The 21,725-nt window shown below is 51.2% G+C and overlaps 2 protein-coding genes across 4 annotated transcripts; both read right to left on the bottom strand.

Moving 5' to 3' along the window:
* Positions 1-752: 752 nt before the first annotated feature.
* STAMBP (STAM binding protein) lies at positions 753-15,752 on the bottom strand. Of its 2 annotated transcripts, none has more exons than XM_075043677.1 (10): positions 15,612-15,752; positions 12,971-13,211; positions 8,223-8,298; positions 7,465-7,560; positions 6,387-6,762; positions 5,551-5,675; positions 4,449-4,586; positions 3,149-3,261; positions 2,599-2,698; positions 753-2,153 (listed from the first exon to the last, which is right to left on the bottom strand). In XM_075043677.1, exons 2-10 carry the CDS (start codon positions 13,183-13,185, stop codon positions 2,097-2,099), a joined length of 1,296 nt encoding a protein of 431 aa, XP_074899778.1. In that variant the 5' UTR covers positions 13,186-13,211; positions 15,612-15,752; the 3' UTR covers positions 753-2,096. The 2 variants fall into 2 exon arrangements, with proteins under 2 accessions (XP_074899778.1, XP_074899777.1); XM_075043676.1 differs by lacking the exon at positions 15,612-15,752 and adding an exon at positions 15,110-15,214 and having other exon boundaries at positions 754-2,153.
* Positions 15,542-21,607, bottom strand: DUSP11 (dual specificity phosphatase 11). 2 transcript variants are annotated; one of them, XM_075043679.1, is made up of 10 exons: positions 21,494-21,607; positions 21,075-21,150; positions 19,446-19,577; positions 19,113-19,236; positions 18,506-18,566; positions 18,125-18,171; positions 17,569-17,644; positions 17,147-17,275; positions 16,682-16,726; positions 15,542-16,295 (listed from the first exon to the last, which is right to left on the bottom strand). In XM_075043679.1, the coding sequence occupies exons 1-10, from the start codon at positions 21,526-21,528 to the stop codon at positions 16,031-16,033; spliced, it is 990 nt and encodes a 329-aa protein (XP_074899780.1). In that variant the 5' UTR covers positions 21,529-21,607; the 3' UTR covers positions 15,542-16,030. The 2 variants fall into 2 exon arrangements, with proteins under 2 accessions (XP_074899780.1, XP_074899782.1); XM_075043681.1 differs by lacking the exon at positions 16,682-16,726.
* Positions 21,608-21,725: the final 118 nt, after the last annotated feature.

Raw genomic sequence — 21,725 nt, forward strand, 5'->3', positions numbered from 1 at the left:
CAGCATTCATCCCAACGCACAAACTGATGACTCAGTGACTTTAAGTGAAAAAATGTGATTAAAAAGCCGCCAGCTCGGAGAGCAGGGCTGGGCGCGAGGCAGCAGCTGGCCGCTGACGTAAAAAACGCAGCCCTTGCGTATGGCCGCACTGCGAGGTATTTGAAAAATTCTCCATGAGGGTTTATCGGCCACTGGGACGACTTACAAACAAAGAAGTGATTTGCCACTACCTCCTCTCCCCGGCTGCTGCTCTCTGCTCAATGCTGGGGTCAGCTCAGACCCGAGACCTTCAGGGACAGGGAGTTGAGATAAATTCGTTGTGATATTCACCACAAATTTGAAGGAATCGCTGCTTTGCAAGACAGGCTTTTACACCTTGCGTCCCTGTGATGCTTTAGGGGAGCCAGCAGAGTGAAGAGCAGATAGAGCTGCGGGATGAACATCCCTACACCAAGGCTGCAAAACCCACCCCTGAGCATGGTTTAAATAAATGAGGTCTGAAAGTTAGTTCCCACAGATGCCCTGAAGTCCCCTTGCTTCCCTCCCACTCCCAGGGGTAGCCTGTTTTCAAAACCAACTGCAAAAATGATGGCAGCAGTAGTTTGTCACGCAGGAGTCAAGGAGGTGGCTGTTGCAAATAAACACAACCCCTAAATAAATCGATTCCCTCCCCACTCTCAGCCACACCAGACCCCTCCAACCCACTGAATTAGCTCAAAGAAAATAAGTGGCAAAAGAAGCTCAGCCAAGATAATACAATCCATCTGTGTTAAACTGTACACCAAAGAATTTTGTATGTGGAAGTACAAGGACTTGACATATAGAACATGTATGTATGCATGCCAGGTGGGAAGGCAACTCCAGCCTTCTTCCCCTCCCCGCACAGCCATGTGCTGATCATTAGAGCATCCTGCCAGAGGATGTGGAGATGTTGTGGATCACGCTCAGCCCTTTGAGGCCAGATGCCTTCCACCTTTCAATACTGCTTCTTTGCTTTCAACGCCAGCAGAAGTGAGGGTGAAGGCTCAGCACGGATAGGGCAGGGAAGGAAAATCGCTGCTCGGCATCCGAGGAAAGTAATTCGGAAGAGGTCCCTGGCTGGTGTACCGCATAATGTCGACATCACAGAGTGCTTGTTTTTGGCAAGGACAGACTTCATACTGTTTTGAGAAGTGCAGAGGCAATCGGGCGCTGTGATCTTTGAGGACTGAAGCGGCAAAACCTGCTGGAGTCCTGTCTCGGAGAGGTGATGGCCTTACAGAGCCTTCACACGACAGCACTGCAGCCAAGAGACCGAGAGCCTCCTCCACGGTAACAACAGCAGCAAGTCAAACCCAAGCTCTCACTGGGCAGCCCAAATGCCGGAGCAAATCTCCCATCCAGGAAAAGGAATAAAGTAACAAGACATCCCTCACGTCTGCTGGAATGAAGCAGCTTGTGCAAAGCAGTGCCGCGTCCAGGCACCTTCTCCCCTGAAACGCGGAAATGGGGGTCCCCAAAGGAGGTGGGGCCCCTTCTTACCTCACCAGGCAAAGACCTGAGTAACAGCAAGCAGAACTCACTCCAACTCAGCGGCAATAAGCTCTTGCGTGGAGTGAGAGGGCTTAGGAAGGTTTAATCTTAAACTATAGCAAAGACTTGTCTACTCCAGCCAGCTGCACTGAGACCACAGCAACCCAGAGAGAGAGGCAAAACAAAGCATGGGTTAATTCGGGCAAGTCCCACTTTGGAAAGCACTTGAAGAGGTTTCTGCACCTCATGGTTGCAGCAAATCACGGGGAACCACCCCAAGCAGCTGTTCAAGCCATAGATTAGAGTATTAAACAATTGCTTCAGTGTTAGCTTCTGTCTTTGAATTTCCAGTTAGCTTTTCCCCACACCCTGAACCTCAGCACCACTTCACCAGCCTGACACCAGGCACTGAGGTTTCACGTGCTCCCACTGAGGTCAGGGTACCGATTTCACCGTGATTATTGGGGGAGAAAGGGGAAGGGTCACTACACGGTAGAAATCATCTGCTACAGGAGGAAAAACAAAAATTCTCTAGGCCTAGAAGGAAGGTAGTTGGTTTTCTGTAAGTGGTTAAGGCAAGAGGCCTATCGGAGATCCATCAGGACCACGTCTCTCTCGACTACTGACACATGATTGCAGGTCTGGAAGAGAGGGGAAGAGAAAGAGGGGACAGGGGGTTATTCAGATGTTCCCAGAGCTCAGATGAGTCTCCTCTACCTCCTGACACAACCTGCACCCAGCATCCTTCACAGAACAGCCCTCTCAGACCAGGAACTAGTGCCCTGCCCAGTGCCACACAGAGACCATAGCAGGACACAAATACAAATCTATCTCTCTCAATTACATGCCTTTGCCGCTGCCTTGACCTGTTTCCGCACAGAAGTGCTCCGCATCGCACCTCCAACACATGCTAACAAGTTAGAAAGCTTTCGCACCCCAACCCTAGGAAAAGACAAGCCCCTGCCAGGCTGACCCTCCTGTCCTGGGTCACAGCCTAGTACCTCACCACAGATATAAATTCAAGTGAATTGTCCAATACGCTGACTCGCGGTCCTACAGCCCCCACCGCCTCGTGGCGTGACTTACAGTGAAGAGAGGGGGGTCTTTGGAGTGCGGGTGGAATCCTTTCTGCCGGCAGGAAGAGATCTCCTCCAGACCATGCTCCGTCAGCTTGAAAAACCCTGTCCTAGAGTAAAAAGACAAGCTCTGTGTAGCTCAAGCCTCTGCAAATAAAAACACCTCCTTCTGTGTTTCAAGGAGCACGCCTGAGTCTGCTCATCTTGAGTGAGAGCAGAGATGCGTGCTGCGGGACTCTCCTCTGCCCAGGACACTCCTCTCCCCAGCCCTATGGCTGCAGACTGGTCTCCTTTCACGGGTGGGCAACCATGGCCCAGACACGATCCCCCCAAAGCAGCTCAGAAGAGCTGTCAAATCACACATGCTCTTCCAGCCTCTTTTGGTAAAGCTTTCATTGTGTGACTTGACATTTTACTCCCACACCAGGAATCTGATAGAGGAAGGGTTGTGGTAAACAGAGCTTCAGTACCTTCTGAAGAAGCTAGACCTCCTGTCCAACCTTTTGGTTGGGCAGCACAGGCAGAGGGAAAGGCCTTCCCTACCCCACATCCATACTTACTCCTGGTATTTCGGAGAACACACAATAGCAATGGACTCTGGCAACATCATCTGGTAGGAGCAGTGCGTGTGCAGGTCGACGCTGGAGAGGAAGGCTGTCTGCGTGGGGTGAGTCTGAAACACAGGGCAGCATAAAAGAGAGGAAGTTCCAGCAGGGTTGGAGAACTAGTCCAAAGGGACTGCATCTGCCAAAGGAAGGTTGTAATAGAGAAGAGACACAGCTCCTCAGATAGCCCACAGGACATGCTTGCACACTGAAAATGCCTTTGGATTGTCCCAAAACATCTGCTCCTCTTTTCTATTTGGAATAGGTACAGAAGCAGCTCTACATTACTGGCCGTGTCCCATGGAAAGTCAAACTTTAAGGCACAACGCTGTCCTTGCTTTCATGCATGTCTCCCTGCAGAGCACTTCACGTGTTTCTGAAGTGCAGCTATGCCTAATGCACAGCATCACCAGGCGCATAACATACTGCCAAGGCACTTCAAGATATCACATTCCACCAGGATGGCCAAGGGTTATACGATCACAGACAGCTACCACCTTACCAAACTCTGTCTGACAGCTAGATTTCACAGCCTAACTCGTGCTGAAAGGTCTTTCCCCTTTTGCTTTTAAGTTTTTGTTGCCAAGACCAGCAGAAAGGTCAAAGGGATTCCTGAGGGTGCCTGGATGTCGCAGGGCCGTCACTGAAGAGTTAACACCAAAAGCAGACACCCCGCACGTATCAGACACACGCAGCAGGCATTTATTTGTCAAAGCCTGTGAGGCAGCTGCTGCTTTCGAGAGATTACTCAGCAGCACCAAACATTTTGCTTGGCACCAATCCGACTGCCAAAGGCTCCGCGGGGACAGGCAGCAGGGCAGCGCTGAAGCCAGCGGAGGAATCTGGAACTGGCACATCCCACAGCAGAGCAGCACACAGCTGTCTGTGAAAAGCAGCACTACTACAGGGATGCATCACAGGAGAGGCCCTGTGCTGACAGCAGAAACTTGGGATGCCCCAACAGTGCCTCTGGAGTCAGCTTTTAGCTGGATAAAACATGAGCTTCATGCCAAATATCTCAATTTCAAAGGGCCTGATGCTTTAGGAAGGGACCTAAACTTCAAACAGATCTGGATTTCTCCAGCAGCGTGAGTAGTGACTGAGACTGCACCAGAGGGCGAAATCCAGAGGATGCTGCCTGCTTCATGGCATCTCCTGCAGTAAATTCTCTTCCATCACCCTGCTCCACGCACCCCTCTCCCTCCCAGCTGAATGCAAGGCCAGTCGGGAAGTGAAACAGGAACAAGAGACTCACATGGATCCAGCCTAGCGTAACAAGGCCGTGCTGATCCTGGATCACGAAGAGCTCCTCCTCATTCTCCGTGTTGCAATAATCGGGGCCTCCGTACTGCTTGGGAACAATGACGTGGGTTATCGTGAACTCGTTCCTCATCTGCAAGGCAGCACAGGGAGGCTGTTACCCACCGGACACCCCAGAAGCAGGAAACGCTGCTGCCGCCCACTGGTGCAAAGGTAATTTCCTAAGCTTTGGGAACGCAGTACTTCTGCATTCATCACTCAGGGGCCCAGCCAGGGGAACGGCAGCTCTGGAAACAAGCCCGCGGATGCATCTACCGTCCATTTACAGGTCACAGAAATGGTAACTGCAAGTTACTGACAAACGGGTTGCAGGATTTTCTGAGTCTAAGCATGACCCACTGCTTTCTGTTTCATCTTCTCCGCCATGCAGAGCACCTGCAAGAGCTCAGAGAAGTCCTGGACACCCACGAAAGCGAATCTCTCTACTCACTACAAGATGATGCCTCATAATTAAATGATCAGCAAGTGTCTGGAAGCAGCTGGATTGCAGAAAGTTGCTACATCAAACAACTTCATTTCAAAGCAAACTTCTGCAAGCAAAGCAGCCCCAAGTGACACAGGGGATAGGCTGGAGGTGCCAATAGAAACCTGTACACGGAAACTCTTTTGGGGGAGGACTGCCTCCAGTTGGTGTTTGCACAGCCTTGTCTGGGTGAGGGTCCTAGTTCATAGCTGGGACACCTCAGTCCTGCTGGTACCAAAAGGACAAGTCACTGGAGCTGCCTATCACTGGCAACGCGGGAGTGCTTGAAGCAGGTACCCAGCAGACAGCCTTCAACAGGAGAGGGGAAGCTGAATACCCACAGGAACTTGGTGGCCGGCACCTCATTCACTGTGCAGAAATCCTAATGTAAAAGGGAGGAAAAGGAGAGGCAGATCATCCCTAATGCTCACATGAAAGCCTAGTCATCAGTGAAACTGCACAACAGCCTTCTGTAGCAATAGTCGGGTCCTCTAGCCATTTACAAGGCTATTGCACACCTTGACAAAAGGCCCCTGCACCACTTCCAGGGTCTTAATTAGGATTACCACCTTACCAGCTTACCGCAGAGGATCCCACATGTCTCCACACCCCGGACTGTATTGGCATCAGCCAGCTGGAGGAATTTCTGGCAGAGCTCCCTAGGGACAATGACCTGGCGAAGGACATCCATACTTGCATCTGTGGGGAGAATGGGAGCACAATCAGCAATGACAGTCAGGGATGCTGGAGAAATGGTCCCTCAGGTGAGTATCTGAAGGGACTAGACAGAAAAAATCCAGCCTGGAAACATTAACTACTCTAATGTCTACCCTTACAATGGCAGTTGCAGATATATGAAGTCACTGTGACACTTCATAAAGCACAGTCGCTACCTCTTTCATAGCAGGGAAAGAGACACATAGAGAGAGAAAGAAACCTTCAGCAGCATGTCAAAAACCTAGGATTTTGTTAACGAAAATGTAACCACAAACACTTACAAAATGTAATTTAAAGTAAAATGTGTCACTGGTCATTTGGAAATGTCCCAATCAGTATTTTGGAGCCATATTTGGCAGAATAGGAGAATTCGGTCAGCCTAGCCAGTAACTAAACCCCAATCTCCAACACATATTTGGATCTAGAAAAAGCCAAACAGGTTGTAGAATCTAGACCAGCAGAGACTGGGCTGGAGAATGATGGGGGACCAATTCCCAAGAGGAGACAGTTCTCCCCAGCCCTGCAAACCTTTACTGGACAACGGGGAGAACATTCAGTGACTTGGAAGGCCAAACCCCCAGAAGGGATGGAGCCATGATCAGATACTTCCAAGAACGTTCCAGACAAATCAGCTCCTCGGCCACATTTGGCTCAGCCCCAGCAAGGGAGAAGGGTGCACTGAGATGTACTAACTGTTTTCCGTGCTCCCCAAAGCACTAGGTTTCAAAGATCTGTCCACAACAGGAGGTTTGGATGAGACAGTCCCTGCTGATGGACTTGCGGGGTCAACTGGAGAGACGGGAACCTTTGGGATTAAATCAGTTGGGGGCTTTTCCACGCCAGGGATGAGGGGTCCATCCAGAGACTCAGGACTTGGCTCTGGCTTTCCAAATTCCTGCACTATCCTTAGACGTTCCTTCTCCAGCTCCTGTCGTCGAATCATCTCCTCGAAGGCATGAAACTGCTCTTGCTCTGCCTGCTGCTGCTTCATCAGGGCTACCCGATTTCTCTCCTCTTCCAGCTGTTGCTGCAAAGCCAAGTTGCGTGCAAATTCCTCTTCCTCCTGCTTCTGCAAGGAGAAACACGCCAACATCAGCAAACAGGGGAATGCTAGCCCAAGGCAGAATACGAAGCCTATGCACTGCAGACCCTCAGCAATCCCAGACTACTCCTAAAGGGTCTGCAAAAGGTAACCAGCAAACAGCACTCCCTGCAAGGAAGCTTCAGCTTGCAAAACAGAGATCCGCACTTCCATCAGGACAGCCAACTAGACCAGGGCAGTAAAACTGCTGCCTTACCCTCCCTCTTCCACAGAAATATAATTCCAGGTTAATTTCCCTCTATCCCATCTCAAAAATTGCACCTGTCTGCAGCAAAACGGACTGCAGAGTTTTCTGCTTAGCCCACAAAACCCCAGATCCTTGCCCATGCTGTTACCAACTGCCTGCTGAGTTTCTGGATCATAAGACCTAGACTTCATGTTGTGACAAAGAGAAAAAAACCAACCAACCAACAATCCCAGCTCAGACTGCCTCCAGGATGCACAAAGAAGAGATACAAGGAGGCCTGACAGATTCACCTGCATAATGGCAGCAGACATATTATTGGGACAGCCCTGTGCTGCAGGTGATGAGGCTGGACCCTGCAAGCTGGGGCTACCCAGACTTCATATTTCAAAGCATCCAGGGAGCCCTGGAGACCTGCCCTCTTCCAAACCTTGGTGGCTGAGGGTCTTCTGGGGAGCACAGGCCTCCTGTCTCCTCTCACTCACCTTCTGCTCCTTGTACTTAGCATAGTCCTTGGCGTACCTCTTTAATAGCTCCTCCTTGAGCTCTTCAGCTCTGGGGAAGGCTACTTCTTTCAGTTTCTGAAGGGAGGAAACACAGTCATATGAGTGCGATAGCCCCAAGGCAAGAAAAACAAGACCTGAACAGATGCGAGAATCAATGGACATGTAGCACCCAGAGATTATAAACCATCCACTTGCTCATGAGGTAGGAAGGGCCAAGCAGCTCCACCACCACGCGCAGACAGGCTGACAGGCTGCAGACAGGCATGTTGTAGCTGGGTTGCACAGACAGCACTGCCGACAACACTGAGCATGAGCTTAGGCAGCATTGTCCTTTGCTCTTCTGGTCAATTTTGAGCAGAGGAGCGGTAGCTTCTTGTGGCTCTGAGCAATCTCCAAGGATCCCCTGGCAAATCCCTTGAGGAACACCACATGGAACATCCAGCCACCATGCACAGAAAAGCCATGTGGTCTTTAAAAAGCAAGGAGTTTAACAGGAAAGAAAGGACACCCCAGTGCTCAACAGAAAGTAAATTGGACAACCACAGCCAGCCCAGTGCAAGCGTAACGGGGTAAGAATCCCCCAAACCATAACTCCCAAGGGGTCACGACTGCCTGGTCAAGCCAAGGCTTCTCAGCGTTTGTGTGGATCGCTCATCCCAGAGCCATGAAAACCCAAAGTTGACGACCCCAAAACATTTGACAGCAGCCACTGAAGACTTGGAAATGCTACTACTTACTTTCACCGTCTCCCTCTTTTCGGGTATGACAGCAGTTTTGTAATCACGGTGCTGTGGCAGCTTCTCAATGAAGAGCCTGCAAACACAGGAGAGAAACTGCACTTCTGAATCACAGCAGAAAGGGACAAATACAAGATAGCAAGTGACATTTTGGGGGTACACATAGTTCCCTTCCAGCACTGTTCCCTTGCTCCGCCACCTCCTGGGCCTTGTGCTCCCCACAGTCAGGACAGTCATCTGCCTTTCTGCAGGAAACCCTCCATCATATAATGGCCTTCTGAGCTCTTCATGAGACACTGGAGATCTCGCTCAGTCCCAGGGGAGCGCCTCACACAGGAGATTTTTCTTCCACCTGGACTTTGGAGATGATCCTCAGGGATAAATATATCTGTTTTGAACAGAAACATTAATAAGCCGGTCTAAAACACCAAGGACACTGACAGTGATTCAGAAGGTCCTTGGGCACCTGCCTACACCTCTGCAAGCATCCAAGGGGATTACACACAAGTTCAAGGACTCGGCTGACTCAGTGCTCACACTGTCCTTCTGTACAGAGGAACAAACAGTTTGTGCAAGAGATCGGGAAATTAATTCAGACCTTGAAAAGGAAAAACTTGCAGGTAAGCTAAAAGCAAGTTCGCAACATCCCCAGCTGCTGCATCAGAAGCCTTTTGGCTCTGTGGCCCGACCACCCCAGAAGGTCAGGGCAATATTTCAGGCAGCAGGGCTATTTCTGTGCAGAATTCTGGGAGGGAAATCAAGACTGAGCTCAACATCATCCCGCTCCCAGCACAACTACGAACAGGTTAATCTTTGGCTCCTCTACAAACGCAATAACTGTTCCCCCCTTCCAGGGAGGTCTGCAGCACACAGTGGTGAAGATGCAGAGAAAGAGTACTGCAAGCACTAGAACACGGTGAAAAGCCTGCAGACATGGCGCAATTCATGCCGGCTCAGCTCTATGAGGCTCCCCAGGTTTGAGCCATCCCCGAGTTACCTCTGCAAACAAGTCCCCAGTGGCACACTTGCTGACTGCGTGCTCAGAGTGAGCTCACGGTGAGCTTAGCTGAGTCCTTGTCTCCTGCAAGTGGAGCTGTATGTGCTCCGAGTGTCCACAAAGCCTGTGGGCATAACGCAAAAAACCCTGCCCTCCTTCGTGGCTCTTTGCTACACCACTTTAGCATCTGAAGGAGGATGCTCTCCAGCTCCTTTAGATAGAAGCTTCATGCCCAGGCACAAGTAATAAGGTAGTGAGGACTAGACCATGCCCCAGGGAGCATCACAAACCAACCAAGCAGAGCCAAGCGGGAAAAACTCAGGGGGGACACAGTGAGAACACTCTTCATGCTGAGAAGCCTCTGTGTGTGCAGTAAATAAACCCAGCTGCTTCAAAACCTTAGTCCTCTGGGAAAAGGAAGGACTTTTTGCAACCCACAAAGGCTCCTGGTTGCCACGGAGAGCGTGAGGATGCTCTCGCCAGAGACCGCAGGATCAGCATAACCACGTCACAGCCCGGAGCCACAGAGAAGCTGTCGCTCAATCCGAAACACCGAGCAAGGTCCCCACTCCTGGCTGGTGGTTGTGAAGTAGGTCACTGTGTCGAGGAGACAAAACAAGGCTGTGATCATTGCCAACAGCTAGCAGATTAAAATGGAAGGGATTAATTAAGAAGGATTAAGAGCAGATGCTGGCCTGGGGAGGATGGAAAAACCAGCAGAGACAGCTGGGTTTCCACAAGTCAGGAAGGGGGGAAAAAGTGGGCAGCAGGATGAGATGAGGACTCAGGCAGCCAGAGGAAAACTTTGGGGCAAAACCAGGCAGCAGCAGGCTGGGGTTGGAGGCAGGGGAAGGGCAGGAACAGTTCACATTTCCTATCGACAGCCCAGCTGAGGCTTGGCAAGACTGAAACGCGAGGAGTTTTGGGCTTGTTGAAACCTCCGCATGCTCCCGAGTCCACTATGAGCAGCAGCTGTTTGGCACTGAGCAGCCACATCACAGGCTATTTTTAAGCACTGCTACGGCATGCATGCCAAGCCGGCATTTCTTGAGTCCCTTGCAACACCCCACGCAAACCCCTGGAGCCAATCCTAGCAGCTCACAGCCACGCAGGCAAACCAGGAGCCCAAACACCAAAGAAAATTCCCATCTTATTTTTTTTTCTTTCTTATTTGGCTCTAGCAAAATCAAACGTGTGCCTGATGGCGATTCAAGGAAAACATCCACTCAGATCAACACAGAAGAAGCTGTTCAAGAAGACAAGCAAGCAGGTGTCTTACAAGGTGACAAGACGCATGTGTTAAAAGTCCAGACTGGTTATTCTTAGAGATAGCCGTGCCACCCTCCTGCCCCCCCAACAAGGGCTGGGCAACAAGCTTTGTCTCCCCATGGGAAAGATCATTGCTGTGCAGCCAAACGACCTGCACAAGATCAAGCAGGTGGCTGAAGGCCAAGCAGGAAAATGGCTGCCTCAATGGGAATCCCAGTGCAGATCCATCTTGAGATTAGCCCATGACTAGACAACACTGTCTCAAAGCCGACGGCTGTCCAAATCAGGCACCAAGACACAAGTCTCATTGTGTAATTCAGACCTTGAGGTCAGCCTTGGGGAGTGCTGTATAGGGAAATAAAGAGAAAACCACCTTCCTAAAGCTACACAGACCACACCTCGCTCCCAAGGACGATGCGCTCACTCCCACCAAACACACCATGCTAAAAACCTCTGAAGTACTTCTCAGGGCTGGAGTCCTCCCCTTCCCAAAGGCACAGACTGATGCAGAAAGCGCCCACACTAGGCCATACACTCCGGCAGGGAGCCGGGCTCTGAGAAAGGACAGCCACAGCACAAACTGCAAATGTGGGCTGAAGCACTGGGGGAAGAATTCCAGTCCCCTTCCTAGAAAGGGGAGAGCAGAGCAAGTCCCGTGAGAGACTCCAATTACCAGTGCCCTGCTCTTGCCTTCTGGATCATGCCCCTTGGGGAAGGACATCTAGAAAACCATCCATCAAGCTTACCACTTGAGCTACAGCTTCAGATCTTCATTTAAAGAAATGAGACCATGACGTTAAATTTGTATCTTTGGACAATCCAGGGCAACAGTTCATATTCATCAGCACTGGAGAAATCACACCAAGGGAAGGTTTTTTCACCTTCCAGGTAGCCCAGCAGCCAGGCTAACGTAAACACCACGAGCATTTGAAAGCTGCTGGAGAGAAAACATGCCAGCACCTATCACTGCTATAATGAAACAGCAAAGGTGCTTTTAGTTCATTTGTTTAGTTAATCACTTTCTCCTTTGGCCCCAGCTATGTAACCAGCCTGGAAATCTTCCCGAGGGTTTTACACTTCCCAGCTCCCTGTGCAGCCTCCCAGGGCACTCGCTACAATGCCCATAAAAGCTCAGGAAGTGCAAGGCGGGAAGCAAAGCTAATCAGAGAAAAATGCATTGGATTTAAGGGGCAGGAACCCTGCACATGGGGGCAGGGAGAGAAAATGTCCACAGAGATGCCAACCACATTCTGGATAAGCAGGTAGCGTGGGCACAGCAGAGACCATACCAGAGTGGCACTGGGCAAAAGCCGGAGGGACAGGCTTTTGGTCAAAAAACCTATAGGAACAGGAATCTCTGTGCCGTTGGGATATTTTCTGAGGATCACAGTTTTCAGCCCTTTAAGCACCCACAGGCACAGCTACACAGAAGGGCACGTTTGCTCCAGTCATACTCTGGGCTGCTCAGACGTAATCCAGACCTGACACCATGTCACCGCGTTAGCACGGCGTACGCTTTGGCTCGGCAGGCACAGCAGCGGGGTTTCAGACCCAAGATGTCTCATTTCTGGGCAGCTGAGGAGATGACAGCGAGAATATGTGGCTCAGCACTTGCCTACACAGAATGTAGACCCTACAGCTGGAGACCTGGTAGCTGAAACACCAAACAGGGTGTTGGCTGGGTTTATATATGATCTGGGGCTTTCTAGAAGGGCACTCAGTACCCAAGAAACTCACCAGTTGATTGGGATCAGGTTCTTTCAACCCAGAACTCTTCCCCACATCCCTCCAACGAATGGCTTGGGTATATGAGTGTGTGTTTCGGGGAGGGATTATATTCTACCTGACAAGTAAAACTAAACCTACAACCGGTCCCTCCACCTGAAGAAGGAACTCACCACCTGCTGTAAGAGGCCGTAGTAACTTAAGCATAAAGCAGGCTTCCCCTCCAAAGGCAGTTTATTAGAGAAACCACCAACCAGCCTAGATCCTTTCCAGGTAGACACCCGATACCAAGATCCTCTACCATGGATCCTTGCTGATCCGTATGATGTCACGGCCAACCTAGCGACAATCGAGGCCAATCTAGCCACTCTGCGGTGATAAAACACCAGGAAGCTTTGACATGCAGGGAGACAAAACCTCCCTCCTGCTGACAAGAGTCTCCACTAGCAGAGGGACAGAGGAATACAAGATCAGCCTGGTTTCAAAGGGAACTTCTACAACCCTCCTCCAAAGAGGTGAGCAGCATTTGTGGGTTTGTACCTCACACCTTTATGACATCTCCTCGTCAGTCTAACCAGTTGCATCCTCACCTCTGTGGGAATCGAAATTCAAAAGGAGCAGAGCTCTGGACAGAACCCAGTTCTTCCAGCTCAGCAAGGCCTCGCAGTGTTTAGACATGCTCAAAACATGCAACACCAAACCCACAACCCCTTGTATCGACGCAGGTTACTTGCAAACGAAGCAATGCTGCTCTTACGTGATGTATTTGTTGTACAAAATAAAGGCATGCTCGATATTGCCTTCCTCCGAGTAAACAGTTGCCATGCGGAGAATTTCCACTCCGGAGCGGTAGTAGCGTCGTGGTGGGATGTCCTCATTCACTTCTACAGCACTTCCCACCTGGATCAGTCTTCGTACTCGCTCCTCCGGCGGGAGGCTGACGTCGGCTTGGTCAGGCATAATGACACACATCAAAGCTGCCGCAAGGCTGACGAACTCTGTGGTGGGAGTAAAGTCAAGTGCATCAAAACCAGTGTAAACCAGGTAACTCATCCAGTTTCCTCAGGACTGTCTTTCCTTGACAGAAATCACCTCCCCTCAGCAGAAAAGCATTTAATACATGGGCCAAGCTCAGTCCTGAGGGAGGAATCTGGGAGAAGTCCAGCTCTTTTTGGGCACAGTGCTTGGATATTTAGCTTTATTACCTGAAAGGCAGCCACAAATTCTAGTTCAGTCCTTGGTAACCGATTTCAAGCTAGGGTTTGACCCATCCACATCCTACCCAAAGCAGCACTTCCTTCCCAATTGTCTCTCCACACAACAGAACAAGTGCTGGTCACTAGTCTGGGCTGAGATGGCCAAAGTGTTTCATTCAGACTCGAGCAGAAGCAGCTTTACACTGGGTTTCAACACTGCAGCATTCACCACTTTGCTTACACAGCAGTGAGAAGCGGATGGAGCTGAAGGCCAACCTTCCAGCCGCTGCTGCTCAGCAGATCTGTCCTTACCCAACAAGCTCAATCCCAAATTGCTCTCGCCCGGGCACAGTTGCGATCCCTCTCTCCCCCGTGCTGCAGGAGGCACGCCCGTCACCCCAGGAATGCACCTCGACCTGATCCATGCGTCTGATTCCTACTTGGCTCCAACAAACCCCTTCTCACCCACAGCCCCATGGCACAAGCCGATAAATTCGAAGCAGAGGAAGCGTCAAGACTGTTTGAGGGGCAGCAAGCCCAGAAATGCTCCACAATGCTCTTTCCCCCGCACCAAAAGCAGTTTTCCCTTGGAAAAGCCCTCCCAGACCGGCATAAGGGTTAAACTCTCTATGAAATCACAGCGCTGAATCCAGAGCACCTTGCAAGCCTTCCAGCAATGTGACTGCCACATACACAACATCATGATTTACTGTGGCTCCTTCCTAAAAATGGAGGAAAGGTCCCAAGCTGAGCTAGGCACTGCCTGAGGATCCCAACTGGCAGAGGAGTTGCCTTTCTAGGGCTACCTTCGAGCAGAAGCCCCTTTTTTAAGGCAGGCAAGCCCACATTTCACAGCCCATATCCTGGAAGAGCCTCCACAGGCCTCTTGCCCTAAATAAGGGCTGTGAGATTCGGTCCTGCCAGAGGCTGCCGTGTCAAAGCGCTCACTTATGGGGTGTGACAGAACCACAGCTCAGAGTGGGCTTCAGCTTCTGCTCCTCACTGATGTTTCTACTGGGCGGGATGGGTTCAATTGCTCTCCCAAGCCAGAGCTCTGAGCCATCTCCCCAAACCAAAGCCCCCCCGCCAAGTTCCACAGTCCTTCTCCCCCAGGAGAAAACAGACACCACTCACACACTGTAACTCCTGGAGCTCCCAACTCAGGGCTCCCCCTCTAATTCCCACAGCAGCCCTCAAGATAAAGACAGCACCCAAACCACTCACCCTGAGCTGCTAGCCCCCAAACTACAGACCCCCCCCAACCATTGCCCACCAAGAGAGAAGACGACCCACTCCACCCTCCAAACCAGAGCTCTCCAGAACTCCCACAGCCCCTCCCCTGTAAGGGAGAGTAAAGAAGCCCTCCAGCACTATCTGTTCTCCCAGAACAGCCCCCCCCCCCCCGCCCTTCCCCTCTAAAAGAAGCAGATCCCCCAACCAAAGCCCCCACGGGCTCCCAGCTCCCCACAACAGAGCAAGGGGAGCCCCAAAACGGATCCTACTTCCTAAAGGGAAAATTACCCACAGACAGAGCCCCCCTGGCTGGAGCCCCACGAAGGGAACCCCGATACGAGACGACCCGGTCCCCCAGGACAGAAATTGCCCCCTCCCATCCCCAAAGCAGCCTTCCCTCCAGTCCCTGGCCCCTCAAGCGAGGAAGGGTCCCCCCGCAGACCCCAGTGCCCGGGCCCGGCCCTGACCTGCCACCGGGAAGGCGCCGCCACCCGCCGCCTCCCCTCAGCGCTTCCGGGTTGTTGCCGAAGGCAGACAGCGCCGCCCCGCCCCCCCGCTTTCAGCAGCCAATCAAAAGGCGCCGCGACATCCGGGCACGACGCAGCCACCTCCCGCTTCCGCCCGACCGAGGTGCCGCTTCCTTTCCCTTAGCGGAAAGCCCGGCGTCATGACGTCAGAGGCCGCCCTGACCCTTAAAGGGGCAGCTCCCTTCCCGGCTGCACCGCTCTCTTACCCCGAAAACACCCGTTCTCACCCCAAAACGGACCGGTCGCGTGGCTCAAGGCCACCGCCCAACAACCCTCCGCTCGGGTGAGAGCCGAAGCGCATCCTGCAGGGGTCGTCAGGCCCATGCTGGGGGGGGGGTGGGGTGGGGGGAAGAACTGCTCCACAACCAGGGCTCGAGGTTTACGCACTGCGGAAATTTACTTTAGCAAAAGCGGGTGAAAAGTGAAAAAAAAAAAAAATCACCTAGTTTCAGGCCGAATCTTATTTCTTGTTATGTATCGAGGAAATCAAGGAAAAGCCCTTTTTGTTGAAGGTTAAAGGGACGCTCTAGAGGATGTTTCTTTAGGATTATTCCAGCTGCGTGTGTGTCCACGTTTATTCTCCACATCCCTCAAGGAGCAGAGCTATGACTCCGCTACGACATAGGATTAAAAAATTTCTGTGAGGTTTGTAAAAGTATCAAGGACAGGATAGGGCAGGGAGGAAAAAAAATTTTAAAAAAGAGCTGTGTTAAGATTAAGAACATCTGCATTTGCAGTTCCCAACTGCTGGTGGAAGTTACGGCAGCAAAGCCGCTCGTTCAAGCAGTGAGAGACACATCTCAGAGCTCCTCCGGGGTGAAGACGCAGCCCTGGACAGGTTTCTGTTGCGTACAACGTTCCCTACGCCGTCACAACAGGTTTCTTATGCCGGCGCCTGCGTCTCCTGGCCGCTCGAGTTTCCTGGGATGGGCAGAGGTGGGAGCTCTGGGCGGGAAAGGACAGTCCTTTGTGCCGCTCCTTAGTGGGCAACGAAACCCAACAGTTCCTCGCTGCCAAACTGCGTGGCTGCCTTTGCTCCATCGCTCCGTGCTCACGCACCAGCTCCTGGTGTTGTGCCTGCGCCTTGGCGCCTCGCCTGCGGTTTTTCTTGGCGCTGCTGGAGTTTCTGGAAGAAAAATTCAGAAGTCAGTACCAGGAGAAGTCACGGCCCCGTTCAGTCTCTCTGTACGCTGAACCTGAAAGGGCCGGTTGTGAATCCCCTCGGTCCCTCCACATTCACCCAGGCCCTTTTGCTACAGCCTGAACAATGCGACACCCAGGAAGAACACCCAGCTAGCAGCTTATTTCCTACAGTAAGGGAACTTTTCAGCAGGAAACATTTTGCACGCCCCTGAAGAGCGGGGCTGAACGACCCACTGCTCCACCAGAAGCAGGCACTGGCTACCACACATCTGCTCCCAAGACGGTTTCGGAGCTCCCCCACAGCTAGAAGCTGCCAGAGGTCATCTCCCATCCAGGACGCGCGCCCCAGGTCAAGAGGAAGCTCTTTACCTGCATTCACTGTTCCCCTGCCATCCCTGCTGAGACGGGAGGAGCCTAGGAACAGAAAGAGAGTTACTGCTTCACTCTCAGGGAAGAGCTGCCTCGCTTGGCACCCAATTCAAAGTCCTCTTGGCCCCGAAACCTCTCAAACAGCTTGAGAACCTTTCAGCCCCACTGGGAACTAGTGCCAACACTGTCAGTTACGTTACTCTGCATCTACAGGCACAAGTATGTTCTTCAGAGGCAAAGAGCGTTGCTGCTGCAGACACAAGGAACACTTCAACATAGGCTCTAGACAAGTTTCAGGGAGGTTTTTTCCCCCACGGCAGAGATAGCAAGGCAATGGGTGCTCTCTTGTGAGAGTTGCAGCTTATAAAAATCCAAGTTTAAGTTTCTTAAAAGTGAGAAAGCAGCTCTTTTTGTTCCGTCTGTTCAGCTGAACAGCATGCACAGAGGCAAGAAGCAAAAACCTACCTGGGTACCGCTAAGGGGGATTGGTTCGAACGATGCGGATGATGTTTGGCCATCTGCTTTTTAGTGTTTGGTGTAGCGCCGGCTTTTTCTTTGAAGGGGCCCGAACCCAAATTCTTTAGTCCGCAGTTCCTTAAGAAGAATTCTGTATGTCTTGACTGTGTCCACAAACCATTCACCAAGTAATCACAACAGCTCTTCTACACCTACAAAACCCACCCCTTTGCATCACCGTTCCCTGAAAAAAGGAAGGGCAGCAGGCCTGTGGAGATCTTTAAACCCAGGTCTTCCAAATGCCCACCTTCCTTCGTACCCACTGACCCGTTCCACCTCCCTTCCTACGAGCTAGTCACATTTAACATCTGTTGCTTGACAGCAGCTCTCCCTGGGCATATGCAGTCACTCATGCACACAAAAAGACTTACTTTTTTACAGATCTTTTCCGAAGATCTTGGATATAGTTGGTTCTCTCTATAGGATGCCCTCGAGCTCTGTTGAACACTGGAGAGAGACGGGTCTGAGTTACGACGACGCTCTGTACAAGTCATCTTTGGGGCTGCAGAGCACTTAAACCCTTTAGAAGGGTTTTAACCCCTTCAACCAATACTTCCAACACTCAGGTCACATAGGGTGATTCCACTCAGGACACCACTCTTTGCACGACAGCCTGTCACAAGGCAGACACGCAGGCAGAGCTGCAGCACAGCTCGATTCAACCTGTGCTCAGTGTCCCCCGCCATGTTCACTCAACTGTGGTTAGCTCCACAGTCAGGCCATAAACTTAATTTCTTCTTTCCAATTACCTCAAAGAACCCCCAACACCTCCCCTCCTCCAGCTCCCATTCTACACGACAGGAAAACACACACACACACAGCTAAAGCACAGTTACCTCCCTGGAGCTAGCCCAAACCTTTTGGCCATCTAAAACCACAAGTCCACGATAAACATTTCACATCGAACAAGAACATACACATACGTACACTCTATTGCAGTATTTGGGTCCATTCCTTCAACATCAATCAGGTACCTGAACAGATCAGCAAGAAAGCTCTAATTACACAATTAACTATGGAAACATTGTCAGGTTAGCGATGATTCAAAAAGAAAGAGTAACTGGGAAGTTTTTAGAGCTTCTATTTACATGCCAGAATGAAGTACCAGCATTTGGTCTGCTGAAATCAGGGATAAAAAGTGCCCCCTAACAACCACCTTCCCGAAGCTGAAAAGCTTTAAATCCTTGCAAGTCTGGGACTACGCAGATCACTTGACTCTTGTTTTACTGGTGCAACACTATTTCCTCCTAGAGCAACAAGAAGCTGGCAATGCTACCACTTAATTCAGTTTGACTAAGGACGACTCACCTACAAACCAGGTAGCCAGTTCTGTTCAAGCCATGCGTGCAATGAACTCCGATGAGTTTATCTGTAACGCACAACAATCAGGTTATATTTAAGTGCTTTTTCTCCAAAATCCCACCAGAACAAGCCCATTTGCATTCGCCCTCCAACAGCGACACCAGTGTAAATCAACAGAAACGATCACGCAACATCACTATATTTATGTCTAATTAGCGCCACCAATTCAGCTCATTAACTCATTTAATTCTGTGACTCATCTGCACGGTCACACAGCTCACTGCAGGGAGGATGTATTTAAAAGCTCCACAAAAAGCTATCCCACATTTCCCAAGCACTAACAGCTTGCTGCTTACACTGCTACCAAAAAAGCAATCAGTATTTACAGCCAGTCTAGATATGGAGTCTCAAACTCAATTAAAACTCGACTTGCTGCCAAATTATCAGAGCGCCAGCATGAATTCCTTTACCATAACAAACCAACCTTACTGCCCTGACATTCACATGCCAAGAGAAGGAAAAAAAAATTCACGCTGTTCATTAAAACATCCCTGGCCTCCAAGCCTGCAGTGCCCTTCCCAACAACAGCAATGTAAGGGAAATCCACACTTACCATTGTCTTTGTTGTCTCTCAAAAACTTTTTTACAACGCATTTGAATTGAAAAATGGTGTGCCTGTTTGGTATTTCATGTCCCATTGTCAAGATCTTTGAGTAGCAGAGTGTGGCTGGGAGCTCCTACAAGAAAGTCAGTCAATAATTTCCAGAAAAAGCACGAGTATTCTTATCAATTAGAGATTTCTTATCAATTAGAGATCCCCTGCCGGAGAATTCAAGTGCATCACACTCTTTAAAGTTATCTTCTTGCAAGAAACATCTTCCACTTTATCAGCAATATCAGGGCTTACACAGAGCTTCACTCCCCTGACAGTAAGACCAAGACTGACCTCTGGCCCGTAGTAGCGAGTTGTGTATGTCAGGTCGATGATCAAGCCCAGCTCTTCCTTCTGCTCTTTGATTTTCTTAATGAGGTCACGAGGGGAAAATCTCTCCTCTGGATGAAGGTTCTGATCAAAGCTCTGAGGGGATATAACGTTTAAGAGCAGACATTAAATGCAGGTCCATTGCGACTGGTGGGAAGAAGTTCATGCTCCAGAACCTCCCAAAGCTCATCCCTTCAAAGAGAAAGACGCAGGCAAGGAGCAAAGGCAGATGGAGACTGACGCACAAGTTACACTGAGCCAAACCAGGATGTGCTCAGGCCCTCACTGCTTTGGGACTGTTCACCTGAGGCTTTCCAGGACTGACTGGAGGTTTCATACTGTGGCAAAACACTGCAGCATGACAAATGTGCTATAAAATCGGCTTGCAGCTCAAACGGAGGTGAGCAAACAGCACTGCTCCCCATCACAAGCTCCGCAACCCCCATGGACATGACCCACAGTATTTGTTTTAGGCGTAACTGCTGCACTCAAACCACTCTGGAGCAGAGCTTGCCCCAGTGTTATCAATTAATATGTATAATATGATTGAAATAACCAGGGAGCTGCTAAAGTCCTGTGTAGAGCCCCCATCAGTTAATATTTAAAATAGGGAAACAATAACTAGACATGATTTAGGGTTTAGGAACTAACTACTAGACAATGGGGCTTTATGTTTATGTCAGAAAAGGTAATGGATTGTGGTCTGATCAATAAACCTTGAAGAACTGCTTGGAACTGCCAAGATTAGGGAAGTAGGTAAAAGGTAATTCCTACAGGGGGATATTGTGGTCACCAACTCATTGACCACCTACTCAAAAGAAGGCAATGAAGGAAGAAGACTGAGTCTGTGCACTAATTTACATGAGGGGTGAAGAAGAAGAACCAATCATTAAGGAAAGTAACAATGAATATGTATTAAGTACATAAATGTGAGGATTTTTAAGACAAAGGTGTGCTGTCTTGAGACAGGCACCCATTCATGTGCCTCAATGAAATTAGTCTGAAAATACCTTGACTCTGTGTGTTATTGGTTTGCACATTGGGTAAACGAACCCCGTTTGTGGGACAACACCAGCACGCAGTGGCAGGGACCTCCAGGCACAGCCGGGTGGGCAGCAGTGCTGCCACACTGACCCCTCACAGCCTCCGCTCCCACAACTCAGCTCTGGCACTGCATTCATTGGGATGCACAGCCCCTGGGCACCTGGCAGTGCCAGCAGGGGCTGCCCGCAGCACCCCTCCTGCCCTAACAGGGCCGACCCGCACAGACCTCCTTGTATCCGGGCTGCCTGGGCGGTGCTGCTGGCACCCAGAAAGCTGCCAGAGACCCCCAGAAGCCATTCCTGGTCACCCCCACAGCATGAATGCCACTGCCATCCTGTCACACGCTCTGTCTGCTCAAACAGCAGCTACCGTGCTGTGCTCCTCTTTCCCGCAGGTTATGATCCAGTTACCAAAAATAAACAACAAAATGACCTAGTGACACTCCTTCTCGTTTTTGGAAGGAATTCGCTCATTGATTCTCCACAAAGTGATACTTTCCCGTGGCCCCTTTCCACCTCAAACAGTCCCAGAGCATCAGCAAGTACTTACCTGCTTCAGGGGGACCTTGAAGGCAATGAAGCGGGTGCCCGGCATCCTCCTGCCCAGCGGGAGATAGTCAGTCCACCTAAAACCCGCAACACGGAGACGTTAAACGGCTGAACCGGGGACCGGCCCCGCCGCCCCCCCGCCCGGGGACCCTCAAAACCCCCAGGCCCGGGGACCCTCACCCCCCCACCCCGAAGTCCCCCAAGCTTTAAGCTACGGCTCCCCGCTGCCCGAGGGCTGCCATACGTTCAATGTAATGAGCCACGGAGCGCCGCCGCTGTCAGGGCCCGGCCGGGCCCCGCGGCTGCCGGCAGCACCGGGCCCCACGCCGCCGCAGAGAGCCGGGGCAGCTCCCGGAAGGCCCCTAGGCCTGGAGAAAGCCGCGGAGCTGCGTGAGGACAAGACAGGGGAGACGCACTCACCGGTCCGGTACGCGGCAGGCCCCTCTGCCCACCATGATGGCGATGGCGCCGGTCCCCCCGCCCGTCAAACGCCACTTCCGCTTCCGCCACCTTGACCCCGCGCGGCCGCCGTCCACGCCGGCGAAACCGCACCGAGGCCCCGCCCCCAGTGAACAGACCACGCCCCCTCCGCTGAGAGGCAACGCCCACCGCCCGGCAGCGCCTGAGGCTGTTGCGCCCCCTGGCGGTTAGG

The sequence above is a fragment of the Buteo buteo genome, chromosome 12 (genome assembly GCF_964188355.1).
Source record: "Buteo buteo chromosome 12, bButBut1.hap1.1, whole genome shotgun sequence".
Lineage (NCBI taxonomy): Eukaryota > Metazoa > Chordata > Aves > Accipitriformes > Accipitridae > Buteo > Buteo buteo.

Excerpts from the sequence above, each read along its gene's own strand:
- STAMBP (XM_075043677.1), bottom strand. The coding sequence starts at position 13,185 with ATGTGTGTCATTATGCCTGACCAAGCCGACGTCAGCCTCCCGCCGGAG. Across the intron at positions 8,299-12,970 it reads TTGTACAACAAATACATCAC|GCTCTTCATTGAGAAGCTGC; the intron begins GTAAGAGCAGCA and ends CTGTGTTTGCAG. Across the intron at positions 7,561-8,222 it reads AAAAGAGGGAGACGGTGAAA|AAACTGAAAGAAGTAGCCTT; the intron begins GTAAGTAGTAGC and ends TCCTCCCTTCAG.
- DUSP11 (XM_075043679.1), bottom strand. The coding sequence starts at position 21,528 with ATGGTGGGCAGAGGGGCCTGCCGCGTACCGGACCG. Across the intron at positions 21,151-21,493 it reads GCCTGCCGCGTACCGGACCG|GTGGACTGACTATCTCCCGC; the intron begins GTGAGTGCGTCT and ends TGCGGGTTTTAG. Across the intron at positions 19,237-19,445 it reads CTCGCTACTACGGGCCAGAG|GAGCTCCCAGCCACACTCTG; the intron begins GTCAGTCTTGGT and ends ACTTTCTTGTAG.